The sequence below is a fragment of the Condylura cristata genome, unplaced genomic scaffold (assembly GCF_000260355.1).
Source record: "Condylura cristata isolate star-nosed mole 26May11 unplaced genomic scaffold, ConCri1.0 scaffold00005, whole genome shotgun sequence".
Taxonomy (NCBI): Eukaryota; Metazoa; Chordata; class Mammalia; order Eulipotyphla; family Talpidae; genus Condylura; species Condylura cristata.
In genome coordinates this window covers 64,005,457-64,020,441 of record NW_004567106.1, presented here as the reverse complement: position 1 = coordinate 64,020,441, position 14,985 = coordinate 64,005,457, and the positions used below count along the sequence as shown (strand labels likewise).

The 14,985-nt window shown below is 40.2% G+C and overlaps 1 protein-coding gene across 2 annotated transcripts in view; it reads right to left on the bottom strand.

The window, feature by feature from the left end:
• Positions 1–11,315, bottom strand: part of NUP205 (nucleoporin 205kDa) — a 64,264-nt gene extending 52,949 nt beyond the window's left edge. The window contains exons 1-6 of one of the 2 annotated variants that reach the window (XM_004677070.2): positions 11,288–11,315; positions 6,532–6,674; positions 4,761–4,932; positions 2,652–2,796; positions 1,891–2,050; positions 1,237–1,465 (exon numbers count right to left, since the gene is read on the bottom strand). In XM_004677070.2, the coding sequence (XP_004677127.1) occupies positions 1,237–1,465; positions 1,891–2,050; positions 2,652–2,796; positions 4,761–4,932; positions 6,532–6,674; positions 11,288–11,315 (877 nt within the window). Of the gene's footprint in view, positions 1–1,236; positions 1,466–1,890; positions 2,051–2,651; positions 2,797–4,760; positions 4,933–6,531; positions 6,675–11,287 lie in introns of those variants that run through there. The other variant, XM_012721057.1, reaches the window with a different exon arrangement.
• Between the last annotated feature and the right edge of the window lie 3,670 nt (positions 11,316–14,985).

Sequence of the window (14,985 nt, the reverse complement as noted above, 5' to 3'; positions counted from 1 at the left end):
TTTTTATACATACAAGAATGAGGGTGTAGGCCAGGGTATGACAATTCACCAGACAGAGTGGGGAGCAGAACAGGTGGATCTACTGAAATACACTGCTGAGGGGAGCAGCGGGCAGGTCAGGAGAGGTCTGCGGTACTATATAAGTTAGCAACCTGTCCAGGGATCAAACTTAGGCCACAGTAGCTGCCGACAGCTTGGTAGCACTGAGACTTTAACACCTGCGCCACCAAGGAGACCCTACTTCATTATTTTCTTTTACTTCCTTTGGCTATCCTTCGATTACTCAATCCAATGGTTCCCAACCAAGAACATATTAATTTCCTGTATTTTTTTTTAAAGATTTATTTATTTGTACATACAGAACTGGGGTACAGGCCAGAGGCTGAGGGGTGGCGAAAGGTTTCACCAGAGACAGAGTGGGGAGCAGAACAGGCAGATTGAGGAAGTACACTGCTAAGGGGAGCAGCGGGCGGGTCAGGAGAGGTCTGCCGCGCCATGTGGTCACCTCCGGGGCTGGCGGGGATTGAACTCATGCGGAAGTGGCTTTAGCTTCTCAGTGCTGTGCTTTAACCCGCTGCGCCACCAAGGAGGGCCCAATTTCCTGTATTTTTAAAGCTTCGACTATTATATGTATTAATAATCCACTACTCCCACTTATTAGCCAAAGATATACAGAATAACTAACAAGACATTACAATTAAAATGACCTAAACAATAAGTGCCCTCAATGGATGTAATCTCAAGCTAATGCAAGAACTTCACATCTTAAGTCTATGAAACTTCCAAGGCATTCTAATTAGCTTTTAAAAGTCCCAGTTCTCAAACTTCTATTTACACAGCCTACCCTGTAATGGTGCTTCATTTTACTCAATCCAGAAAAGCAGACCAATATCTTAACTGACAGCCACTGCAGCACCAGTTACCCCAGCCTGGGAGTGACCCAATTGGCACAGCAGGCCTCTCCTGTCTCACCTGCTGCTCCCCTCAACAGTGTCTTTCAGTCCATCTGCCTATTCTGCTCCCCACTCGGTCTCCAGTGAATCCTCCTACACCTCAGTTTTGTATGCACAAATAAAGTAAATCTTAGAAAAAAGAAAGAAAAATATTCAAATACAGATGACATGAAAACAGGAAAAAACATATAACTTTATACATTAATAGTTAAAGTAGCATCTTAAATGTTATTTCCATAATTATAAGTCTGATTTTAAAAAATAATAATCTAAAAACCCATACCATCTCGTTCCTCTGTACTTTGTTCTAGAAAACTGATATCAAAGCAGTACAGAAGTGCCATGAGAACAGCCAGATTCACTATATCTAAGGAGCCATTAGCCTCGACTGTCACTCTTTCCAAATGTCCAATAAGGAGCAGAGTGTCATCTTTGCCCAAAGGTGACTGGCAAGACCAAGCAAAAAGGCTTTCTGCCAAAGACTGCCTGCACTCCTTGATGAGATCAGAAACCTAGAAATAAAAACAGATGGTATCATTGTAAATAAATTGCAGTGAAGCCTGGTTTTATTCCAAAATGTAAGTTATCTTTATAAAAGCTAACTAAATAAAAATACCTCAACTCACCTAAGACCCTAAACTCTCACCTATGGGATTCTAAATAAACTACTGTCAATGCCTCATTTTAAGCAAATAAGTCCTTGATGGGATGACCAATTTCTGGAAGAATTCATTCCAGAAAAAGTTAGGAAAACACTTAACATGACCAGAAAGAACTCAAAAGAACTGCAAAGCAATTTCATTAACACAGCTGTCTATGCACTTTAATAAGCATTATTCATTTTCCTGGGTGTCTATTACAATATTCTAATAGTCATGACTTTTCTACCTCCAAAATATGACAAACAACCCATGAATTTATCTCACTGAACCCTTGCCTCTTTGCGATGTTTCTCACTGCCCAAACCTCTCTCACGCTGTAGTTTCTCAAATTCATTGTTCACATCAATCTGTGACACCAGAGTTAGGATTTTATAAGTCAATCCTTGCTCCATCAGCTCATCTGTGAAGCGTGTTGTCATGGAAACCAGTTCTGGGCTGTAATGAAAGGAAATCAATAAATAAAGTTATAATGAACTGTAGTGCTTATACACTTCCTCATCAGATGGATACAGGAAACATTTTTGACAATAAAGATGCATTACTGGCAATAACTAGCTAACTGAAGAAGTACACTGCTGAGGGGAACGGCAGGCAGGTCAGGAGAGGTCTGCTACACCATGTGGTCACCTCCGGGGAGGGGACTGAACTCATGCTGAAGTGGCTTTAGCTTCTTAGTACTGTGCTTTAACCCGCTGCGCGACCAGGGAGGGCCTCTTTTTATTTTTTAAAGATTTATTTATTTATGCATAAAGACCGGGGTACAGGACAGAGGTGTAGGGGCAGTGAGAGGATTCACCAGAGACAGAGTGGGGCAAATGGACGTAGTACACTGCTGAGGGGAGCAGTGGGCGAGACACAAGAGGTCTGCTGTGCCTTGTGGGTCACCTTCAGGGCCAGGAATAAAGCTCACACTGAAGTGGCTTCAGCTGGCTTGCAGTGCTGCATTTTAACCTTTTCAGCCACATGGGGGGGCCTAAAATTCTAACTCTTTAAGAAATTTCTAATTAACCTCTGAACTTCTAAGAAAAAAACAGACCTGAGTTCGAGGGTCCATGTCTTTCCTCGTCTAGACTGTATCAAAGCTTTCAGGGAATTCGCAATGCACCGCTTTCCATCCCAGTACAAAAGAACAGCTACTAATCCCCTGGTGAGGCCAGGGAAATGTGGCTGTTGGTGTTCTCCTAAAATAAGGTGAGAAATAATTCAATAAGTAAACACATATGTCTATAGGATGAGACAAAGTCATTACAGCCAATGTCCAGTTAAAAAAAAAATCAGGATCTCAGAGTTTAAGGGGCTCCTCTACTCAAACTCCCATCTGTTGATTTACTCCTTCCACAACATATCCAAAGAGCCACCCACTGAGGCTGGAACAAAGCCAATAACACAAACTTCACCAGTTTCCAATTTCTCAATTTCCTTGCCACTTAATTTCGATAAGCTGAGTGCGAACCTTTTGATCTCACTGCTGTCCAATGAATCTACTGTTATTTAATGTCCATTTTACTATCATAGGAAATGTTTCAAATATTTGGAAATTTATTCCCCTGGAGTCTTGTCTGGAAATTTAAAAAAAAAAGACCTTTCTTATATTTCAGTTTACTTGCCCTTTTCACAGCTCTTCTCTAAAAAACTACCACTTCGCCCCTTTAAAATGTACTGTTGAGGTGGAGGGCTGTAAGAACAAAGAGGGAAGGAAGCACAGTGGCACAGAGTGGACTATGGGTGATTTGGCTGTGGGTGCACTATGGTGGTGATACCTGATGGGGATAGACACAAATATTAGCTCAATTGAAATTTAATCAGTTAAATGCCTTGCCTGTAGTTTCAGTTTCATTCCCTAAGGTCTTTCTTCTCCTGTTAGCCAAATCACTCCACTTCCTTCTGTTCCCCAAATTCATCTCATTGCTCACGCCTCAGTTCAGACCATGTCTTCTGCCTAGAGCCATGTTGTCTTCCTGAATGTACAGCTATCTCATTTGACATATGCCTACTCATTTTTCAGCCACTATCTTAAGCCTTATAATGTTTTTGAAGACTTTTCTGAACATCCTGAGACTAACTTAAAATCCCCTTCCCTCTGGACGATCACTAAATCTTGCACACACACACTGTGAACTTAATCCTGTCATAATTATTTGTTTTCATGTGTTTTTCAATTACTAGACTATGAGTTCTTTTGTAGTTAGTTGAGGTTTTTTTATTCATCCTTCTATCCATGGAATCTTAACACAGTACTTAGCACATGGCAGTCACAGAATGTTTGTTAAAATACTGAGTTAAACTCAAAACTCAAGGACATCCAGTTAGCATCCCTGTCATTGTATGGGTATACTACCTTCCTGATGCTTAGTACTGTGCTTTTTTTAATGCAGTCTTCAGTCAAGAGGATTTTGGCAGTCACATTATCTTTAGACATACTAGACTTTCAAATAAAATGCCAACATGCCTTTTCCTCAGTGCTCCCTTATTATAATTAAAATTAATTTATTTTATGAAATAAAATAGAGCAGCCAAAAAAGTAATTTCAAAATTCTTCCAGATTACAGAACTCCTCGCTTAAAGTTCTTGTTAACAACTTTTTGCTACAATTAGAATAAAATCCAAATGACTTTCATGGCCTGCGAGCTTGCGTATGACCTGATTCTTGCTCCAGCCTCGCCCCTTCACTCTCCCCAACTCCTGTGATGCTCCAGCACAATGTATGGTTTGAAAACTGTTCCTCCCAGCCCCTATCTCTCTTTCTCATAGCCTTGCTTTATTTTCTACCTAATACTCAGCACTATCGAAATCCTTATTTGTATACCTACTCATTGCCTGAATTCACTCTCAAGAAGAAATTCCCAAAAAAGTAGTAACATTACCTCCTTACTTTGCATAAGACAGTAACTACTTTGTGTTCTAAAACTGCACCTGAGATGCATTATTCTTTGCTAGTTAATTATTTTTAACAACTCTTATCACTAAACTGAAGCCATTCCATTCACTAAAGATTATAGAAAGAATATATTTAAAATATGATTTTCTAATAAACTACAGCCCTAAAACTATACTGGGAATGAATCGAAACAGCATGTTAAGTGTGAGCTGGTCATTTTATAATCCTGCACTAGTTTATCAGAGATTTGACTAAATGTCAACCTACCAGCAAGGAGCAGCTCAACAGCTGCCAATTCTCCAATATCAAAAAGGTCACTGAGGATGAAGGCTTCTCTAATGAGCTGCTCGGGAAGAAGTCGGGTTCCCTGTTGACCCTGGATGGCAACTCCCTCTGTACTGGCCTTCTGAACTTTCTCATGTTGTTGAACATTTTTTGGCTACAAGGGTAAAAAAAAGTATGATCATGGAATGGAAATAGTCACATTGGTGATGAGGTGTTAGAGTTGCCTAGAGAAGCTGACTCATGGAAGGAAGTCAGGTAACAGGACAGAAGTATTTCTTATCAGCTAATTTATAATTAGACTTTTGTGAGGTAGTATTTTATGTTACTCAGCTTTGTAAAACCATGGTTAACCTCAACTAAAAGTAATAGAATTTTTAAAAGTTTTTTTTTAAAGATTTATTTATTTTGCATAAAAGAACTGGGGTACAGGCCAGAGATGCAGAGGGTGAGAGGATTCACCAGGGACAGAGTGGGGAGCAGAACAGGCTGACTGAGAAGTATACTGCTGAGGAGATGAGAAGTACACTGCTGAGGAGAGCAGTGGGCAGGTCAGGAGAGGTCTGCCAGGCCATGTGTTCACCTCCAGGGCAGGCAGGGATCGAACTCATGCGGAAGTGGCTTAAGCTTCTTAGTGCTGTGCTTTAACCCGCTGCGCCACCAGGGAGGGCCCGTTTAAAAGTTTTTTAATTGAGAAAATTAAATAAATAAAAACATCCCTAGGACAATACTTATTTTATACTACATTTAATTTTTTATACTGTTACTACCATCTCAATAACTACTTCTGTCAAACTCTGTGCTACAAAATGTCGGTAATCACATAACATAGCATACTATTTTTCAACTTTCCAAGAACTTTTCAAAATATACACTTAATAAGTATTAAAAATTAAGTCTTCAAAAGAGGACAAATGGATATATGAATTGTTGAATGAATTAGTAGGCTTACTGATAGTTTATTATCTAAGATGCAATCTTATTCCAAAAAAGGCCTGTTGAATTGAAATATTTAACAAATGACATAAAGTATCAAATTGCTGGAAGGATATAAAATCTTAGAAATGTATGCATTGAAAAAGGTCACAACTATCATTTACTCCAACTGCTCTATTAATAGATCTAAATCAGGTAACTTGCTTGTGGTCATATAACTCTTTATAGAGCCAATAGTAGAACTCAGCTTGACTGGCTCCTGAGCTAGGGTTCTCTCTAAGAACAGGGAAAAAAAACTAACATGCAAAGCCCTTCTCTAGTAAGGTAAACATAAATAGGAACACCCTCCACTGAAGAACTCTATTCCTGGTTAAAAAGGATTTCAAGATGCAATGATTAACGACATGCAAGGACTAATTCATTCAGCTAACACAATTTATATAACATTATAAAGATTTCAAATGTTGAAGAGTACCTGGACATAAACAAAATCATCAGTCTCACTAAGCTTAGATGTGTAACTATAGGTCAGAATTTCCAAGAAGACTCATATGTCTGGAAAATATAAAACTCTCTAAATTTCATTCAAATATCACTATTATCTCCCAGCTGAAGACAAACACAATGTTAACGTCTATGGAGAATAAGAGGTAAATAATAACTGCCCACAGGGAAAAATTACATTTTCAGAGAATGCTTGAACCGTGGATTCAATGTACAAGGCCAGTAACACATTTCATTTACATGCATTAGGAGTTGACCTCCTCCCTCAATCTTTTTAATAAAGCAAATTCAAGAAGTAAAAAAGAAAACTTCCTACTGGGTTTCTGAACAATGAGATGAAGTCAGGTTTGTGTTTCTTCAAGATCATGTCAAGAAGATGGACAGCTTCGGGTTGTCTTCTCCAGAGAGCATTTCCCACTGTTTGCCAAATGTCTTTGTAAGGGCCCCACAGACTAGCAGCTTAAAGAAAAAATAAACCCAGCATCAAATAAAACATATTTAGAAAATAGTTACTTCTTATACACTACAGTCATGCTCATTGTTACTTTTAAATATAGTTACACATTCAAAACAAACATTAATATAAAGCACACTTATCCGAATTTCAGACATATGCAGTAGTCTCTCTAAGTGAAGAAATTGACATCACATCGAGATTTACCTATGCAAATTTATCAACTTCAGCCAAATTCACTAATCTTAAGATATTTAAGCTCCATAAATTAATAGTAAAATATCACAGGGAATATGAGACACAATCCTTGTCTTTAAAAGCTCACACCAACTTTTATTTCAATAATATGAAAAAGGGATATGACTGTTGCCACAAAAAAAATAAATAAAAGGAAGAATTTCAGAAGATCAAAGTGATGGCAAAGGCTTCTAAGGGATCACTGCACACATCTCAGTCCAATGCACACACCTTCAGTACAACCAATACCTTTTACAGGATACTAACATTCATTTACTTACTTATCACATCACTGTACTGTGATCATTTGTATTATCTTCTCCTGGTTTAGTGGAGACATACTAAGACCCACTACCCTGATGTCCAAGGTGCAAACATGGTCCCCATGTATGTTTTCCAAAACTCTCAAAGAGAATCCAAGGATTCTCTCAAGGAGAAGCCAATCAATCATTATGTACAGGATAAGCAAAGAATAAAGCAGTCAAATTGGATCATTCATTTACTCAACAAATATTTACCCAAGACCCTTTATATGCCAGAGACTATAAAAAAGAGCAAGACAGAGAGGATCTCAGGCCACATGGAACTCAGAAACTGATGAAATAGATTAAAAACAGAATTCAAAAAGCAATTACCAGTATAATGAAAGGTCTGAAGGAGAAGTACAGCATACTGAAGGTCAGGGCAAGAAATGATCTATCAGGTCTTTGGATGTGGTGGCATGGGAACCAGCATGTTTAGGTCTTACACAGAGAGACCACCCAACTCCCTGCTTTGTATACTTGCTAATCTTCTGATGAAAAAGCTAGCATGGCATATAAATTTGTGGAGTAAAGTGAATGTGCTGACAAACATGAGCATCCATGCAGATATACTCCCTTTAATGGTCAGTGAACTGGCATACTGGCTAACATGTCTTTCCTGAGTTTGATCACAGAAAAATCAACAGCTGGAATCCAGTCAACTCTGAACACATGAACTACCAAGAGTAGTTCAAAATACCAAGAGTTCTGAGTCCGAGGACCCGCCTCTGGATCCTGATGATCACTTGAGGTAGTAATTGGATGGTGACAAGGTGATTTTCCTAGAGATCCTTTTCTTGGCTCTAGCTGTGAAGGATAAAGTAGACTTGAGTCTTGGATTCCAGGCCAACATGCAATTCTTACTAGTAAGTGGGAAGTTTACAAGCAGTAGATGACAAAATAACACTGGCACTGTAAGACAATGTTGTGATTGCTGAACTCACTAGAACAGGAATTGTCAGGAACAAGGATGAACAGGTAACAACTCAGAGGAGACAGAACCTAAACTTGGATGAGGGCACTAAAATAGAAAGGAAAGGTCTGCTGTAATAGTACACAGAAATGGGAAGTGATTGGCACAGGGTATAAAGGGAAGATATCAAAAAAGCCTGTAGGTAAATTTGTTCACAACTTAAAATTGCTCTAAAAAGTAAAGTTTATTAAAAAAGTACATTTATTTTTCATTCACTTTAGGAATACCTCAGCAAGTTCACATTTATTCACTCATTCATCACATGCTTGGCGAGGGTACGCTTACAGGGTAGTGGGGTCACACATTCATCATAGAGTCAGTCATACCGAAGTGTAACTAGCATCCAACATGCACTCCCATGGCAAGAGGAACACCACACCCTTGAAGAACTAAAAGGGCGAAGAGAGCTAAAAGGCAGAAAAGGGCTTGGCAAGGGACACAGATACCACACCATGCTGGGCTTCCAAACCTATATTAAGGACTTTTTCTTTATCCTAAAAGATCAAGCAAGATAAAGATTAAAAATATTACTAAACATTTTTAAATATAAGGGCATGTTAATCTTAGTGAGAGTTGTTTAGGAGGATGGGGACTAAATAAAGTGGGAGAAGGAGGTGGAATTATGGAAATATGGTGCATGAAAACTAACAAATTTCTTGAAAAGGATTGACAGTGAAGAGGAATGAGAGCACAGAAACGACTAAGGCATGAAATCAAGAGAAAAAGGAGAGGGTACTAGAAAGAAAGGAAATAACAGGAAGAAGAGCTTACAAGAGGAAGAGAAAAACTGACTAAAACATGCAGCTCTAAGACTTTAAGCTTGAAGGTAAAAAAAAGAGTTCATGATTCATGGCTTCTATTTTCTCTGTGACTGAAAAACTGGGGGTTTAGTTGAAGATTAGGTCAGAAAAATGTGGAAAAGGTCTGAAATAGTCACTGCTGGGGAGAGGTTGTCAATCAGAGTCAATAGTTGTTTACAAACATGACTATATGTCTACTCAGCCATGAAGATACAGGTCATAATACTAGTAAAATATGCAGGTAAATTTCAGCAGATTAGAACTCTACAACCTCTATTTTTTTCTCTTCCACATCTCTACGATGTTTTATTTATTTATTTTGAACTGTGGTTTAAAGAACTAACATCGATGTAAAAATAAACTATTATATTATAAAAAAATTGAACTAACATCAAATTTGCTATCTTACAGATGTTTTAGCATACAATTCAGAAAAATACATTCACATTGGGGTACAACAGTTCTCCAGAATTTTTTCATCTTGCAAAACTAAGTCTATTCCCATTAAATAATAATCCCTCATTTTCCTTACACACTAGCAACCAACCTTTGTTTCTATGAGTTTGACTACTTCGATACTTCATTTAAGTGGAATCGACACAATATTCGTCTTTTGTGACTGGCTCACTTTTAAGGCTAAATCATATTCCACTGTGTGTATGCCACATTTTGTTTATCCATTGGCTCATCTATGAACACTTGGGTTGTTACCCTGGATGTTAAAATCTTTAAAAAGAAAAAAGAAATTCTCTTAGCTTTTAAAAATGTTTCCTTTCTATGTTGCCAATTAAGAACTTCTGCTACAAAGCCTTATTATACACTGTATATACTTTTTGCAGCTGATGGCAACTCCTTTTCCTTCAGTGGTTTATGTTTATTGACAGTAATAACTTGAGAGCATACTGAAGAAATGTGTGTCACTGCACATGAAACATGCACTCATTGCTTTTAATTTCACATCTGGGTGCGAAGGGAGGAATGCAATAGTATGGAAGTAATTTCATTACTATGTCCGAATTTGGTGTAATAAAAATAATAATGTGTTAAGATTGTGCTTAAGTAGTAGCATGTCATAATTGAAGCATAATAGCATGTGATAATTGAAACATCTGTGACAGGCTTAGAATCATTATCTGTATAACCTTGGGGAAGTTACTAACAATTCTACGCCACGATTTCCAAATCATAAAATGGGATATTTAATGACAACTGTAACACAGGTTTATAAATACAATTAAATGAGATAATGCGTGTAAAACACTTGATCCAATGCCTGCAACACAGCAGGTGCTCAATAAATGCAACATTTCATTATCAGAAAATAAACTACCATATCCTTCCTGAAATAGTTCAATCTGCAAGTTAGACAACTTTTCGAAACTACCAGTCCCATTAGTGGAAAGACAGGTGGAAGAAAACGGGAAGACTGCATAATGCGAGACAGAAAGGGCACTTAGAAAAGACTCCTCTTCAAACGTTTACTACGCCTGTATGATCTCAACTGTGCCATGAAGTTCAGTGCACCTTAATCCGGGCACCGAGGCAGGTGATTCTTCGATTTCAGCACTGCCCCGCCCACTTGGAGGCAGCAGGGCCAAGAATTTTACCAATCAAAGTGCAACCAACCCTGTCAAATTTTTCTGGGAGGCGGTGGCGCCCCAATTTGAGAATCGCCAAGAGGACCCACCCCAGATTTTCCAGATTCTTTACTGGCTTCTACATTCTACCCAGCCCCGACGATCTACTACTTCAAGGTACTTGAGCATCCAGAGACGGCCCACACCCGCAGAGCTGGACGTCATCTTGAGTTCGAGGCACCCCCTTCCCGCTGCCTTCTGGACTGCACCCTTCACAATCGAAGATATTCGTTTGCTGCAGGACCCCAGTTTCCATAAGGGGCCCCGTGGCTGCTTTGAACACGCGCTGAAGAAGGTCTCGGTTTCTCTGGCCTCACTGCCCCAGACTTAAACGTATCCAGGCAAAATCCCCGCCCGAGACACAAAAACTGGGGGAGTGGAAGGGACCGGCCTAAGTTCTGAACTAGCAGAAACTAAATGCTGGGTCCCAGTGGATCAAGCCTCCACACGTCCGCCCTCAAAACCCAACTCCTGGGCTAGAGCCGCAGCCCTCACGCGCGCCATTCAAACAGGGGCAAGGCGGGACTTTGACTCCAGGAGCTAGGGAACAACGGGCAGCTGGCGTAAATGGGGGCCTGGACTCCAAGGCACCTCACAGTCCGGATCTCTCGCTAACGAATCGATGATTCTCCTGCCCCACAATTTTCCCCGTGCTCCAGTCACACTTACCCGAATTTACCGCCAACAGCGTCGCCATCTTGGAGGCGCACTAACGGAGTCCTCGGGCCGCACGGAGGTCCCAGGAAAGGGTGAGGCTGCCCAGGGCGATGCCGGACAGAAAGATACCACGTTGTCGCGTCCAAACGGCGTGCTTGACTGTCCCAAGCGAACGCAAGTTCAAAAGTAGGCTCTCAGCCACAGGTGTCAATTTTCGCCGGAATTATTCCCATTCAAATAAGGCGAGGGTAACCAATTCGGAGTCGCGAGGCCCTCGGTTTGACGTTGTTGTGCAGTGCACCCTGGGAAATGTAGTTTTTTACTGATGACCGACATTGGCAAGGTGGGACATAAAAAGATAAGCAGACTATCGATAGTTATTGAGATGATACTGGTTGTTTTTTTTTTCTTTTCTTTTCCACCCTCACCTCCCCCGTTTGTGATGTCATGAAACCTTAAATTCAAATCATTACTTCCATTTCAAATTAATTCTTCCTTGCATTATTTGCTTACTTTGGGGATTGAAGTGGGGGTGAATGGTGTCTAAAGCGCAAAAAGCCATTTGCTCTGTTACAAACTAAGTTTTCATTGCATTTATATACAAAATGTATTGCCTCGACATAGTAGTAGAGACTGAAACAAATTATAACTCTTTAGTATGAAAGTTTCAATACCTGTACTCCACCCCAACAGAAAACATTTTGAAGCTGTTTGTAGAAACATTATTTCATAAACATAAATGCTTTCCTGCCTAAAAAACAAAAATACAAAACAAAACAAAACAAAAAAACACTGGGCCCTCCCTGGTGGCACAGCGGGTTAAAGCACAGCACTAAGAAGCTTAAGCCACCTCTGCATGAGTTCGATCCCAGCCTGCCCCGAAGGCAATCCACATGGCGAGGCAGACCTCTCCTGACCTGCCCGCTGCTCCCCTCAGCAGTGTACTTCATCGATCTGCCTGTTCTGCTCCCCACTCTGTCTCTGGTGAATCCTCTCACCCACCGCATCTCTAGCCTGTACCCCAGTTCTGTTTGAGCGAATAAATAAATCTTAAGAAAAAAAAACAGCTTAAGCTTCTTTTTTCAGTTATTTAATTTTAATTAGCTAATTTTCAAGCTAAAATATTGTCATTATAATTTACTATAAAGTGTCAGATAATCATTAGGATTTTTGCATTAAATTAGTATTATTACATTATCATAACAGGGTGGTGCTTAAGAAAAAAGGGATGTGCCATTTTCCCCGCCCCACCCAAAGGAGGGTAAAGCTGAGCAAGGAGCAGAAGAAGCTAGAGAGGAGACTTGGAGAAGGAAAAAACCAAGATGGAGAGCCAGAAAGAGACCTGGGGGAAGCACATGGAGCAGAAGACATGTGAAGAAGCAGCTCTTGTTTCTTGGTTCTGGACTAGTTGAGAGAGATGCGGTGAGAGACCAGTGGAGAAGTTCACAATGGCAGCTTTTATCTTGGTTTTGATTTTGCTCTTTTCCTTCCAGATTTATCTGGCTGTTTTTTGACCCTTTTTTAGGGGTCCCCACTAGAAAGTGCTTTAAATTTGTGATGGGCTTTCAGACCTTGCTTTGGGCCAACCCTGTTTGGCTGGACATTTACCCATGAGGGGATGGGTAACCTCAGGTGCTTAGTTTAAAAACTATATTCTGTCTTTTCTGTATTACACACTAATTGTATTAAAGTTCCTCTCCCGGAGCCTCCCTGGAAGTTAAGTTTCAACACTATCAAACTATCTGCAGCCACTGCAGCACGAGTTCAATTCCCTGCCTGGGAGCTGACCCACATGACACAGCAGACCTCTCCTGTCTTGCTGGCTGCTCCCCTCAGCAGTGTGTTTCAGTTAATCCACCTGTTCTGTCTCTGATGAATCCTCTAACACACACCCATACCTCAGGCCTATACCCAGTTCTTATATGCATAAATAAAGCTGTTTAAAAATAATAAAGTTACGGGCCCTCCCTGGTGGCGCAGCAGGTTAAAGCACAGCACTAAGAAGATAAAGCCACTTCCGCATGAGTTCAATCCCCGCCTGCCCCGGAGGTGACCACATGGCATGGCAGACCTCTCCTGACCAGCCCGCTGCTCCCCTCAGCAGTGTACATCGTCGATCTGCCTGTTCTGCTCCCCACTCTGTCTCTGGTGAAACCTCTCACCAGCCCTGAGCCTCTGGCCTGTACCCTAGTTCTGTATGCACAAATAAATAAATTTTAAAATAATAATAATAATAATAAAGTTCCTTTCCATTAAAGGTCTCTATGTTTTGTCTTGACATGGTGGATGGCAGAACGTATTTAGAGCAGGCAGGTTTGTTGTTTTGGGGTGCCCCTCTTCCTGCCCTGTAACATTAATCTCTATTAATCTTTGAAACGATTCTATTGATAGGATAGGTACTTATCTCCAAGACATTTCATGAGGTGCCCATAACAATCTCTATCAACTCCTCCAACATTCTGCTGAGGTTGGGAAGAAGGAAAGTTTATATTCTCATTTCACTGTTGGAAACCAGAACTAGAGAATGTAAACAAACCACAAAATGTGTTAAGAATATCAGGCATCTTCAGTCTTTTGAACAAACAGAATTGAGGACATTAATATACATTAGGTGGACACAAAAGGAACTGGTGATTTTTTTTGAAAGCCATTGTTACATAGAGACAAATACCAGACTACAATAAAAGTGATGTTAAGGCATGAGGGAAAGAGAAAATTGAAAGTGAGGAGATTTTTCCTAAAATTTGGCATGAAAGTGAAAATGCTGAACAGAAACTTGGCAGGAAGTGGCATTCGAATATTTTCTTTCTCAGCATAACTTTTACAAGCCTTCCCCCTCCACCTGCACACACTTTTTAAGCTCACATAGTCCACTGCTTTCCTTTTTTTTTTTAATTTATTTATTTATGCATATGAGAACTGGGGTACAGGCCAGAGATGGAGGGGGTGACAGGATTCACCAGAGAGATACAGGGGAGAAGAATAGGCAGATCTATTGAAACACATTGCTGACGGGAGCAGCAGGCGAGACAGGAGAGGTCTGCTGCACCATGTGGGTCAGCTCCCTGGCGGAGAATCAAACTCATTGTACAGTGACTGTGGCCAGCTTCGTAATGCTATGCTTCAACCCACTGTGGTACCACCAGAGATGCCCAGGCTGGGCAAGTTTGAAGTCTAGGATTTAAGATTAGCTGCTTCCACTTTTGCTCTCTTTCTGTCCTGAAACATCTTGAAGGAAAACAAAGCTACCCTCCTCAAGGATAACGAGCCAGGAGGAGAGAAACCTACCCTTATTCCAGCTGTTTCAGTTATCCCTGCTGTGAGGAAGGTCATCTTGAATCCTCCAGCCCTGGTAGAACTATCAGTAAAACGCATGGGTAAGGGAGGCCATCTCAGATTGCAGAATTGTAAGAAATGACTATTATTTCTGTTGTTTTATTGTTTTGTCTGTTTTCCATTTTTAGTCATTTTTTGTTTTCATTTATTTTACATTGCTGCTTTTAACAGCGGTTTCATGGCTTGTTATGTTCACTAACCAACTGATTTACTCCTGAAGAGCTGTGACAACTGTGTCTACTTATATTTGTATTCCCTGTTCTTGCCACATCTCTGGCTTGCTGTTCTAAATAAGGAAAAAATAAAACTTACAGAGTTTGGTGCTTTTTTTTTTTAAAGAGATTTATTTATTTATGCATACAGAACTGGGGTGC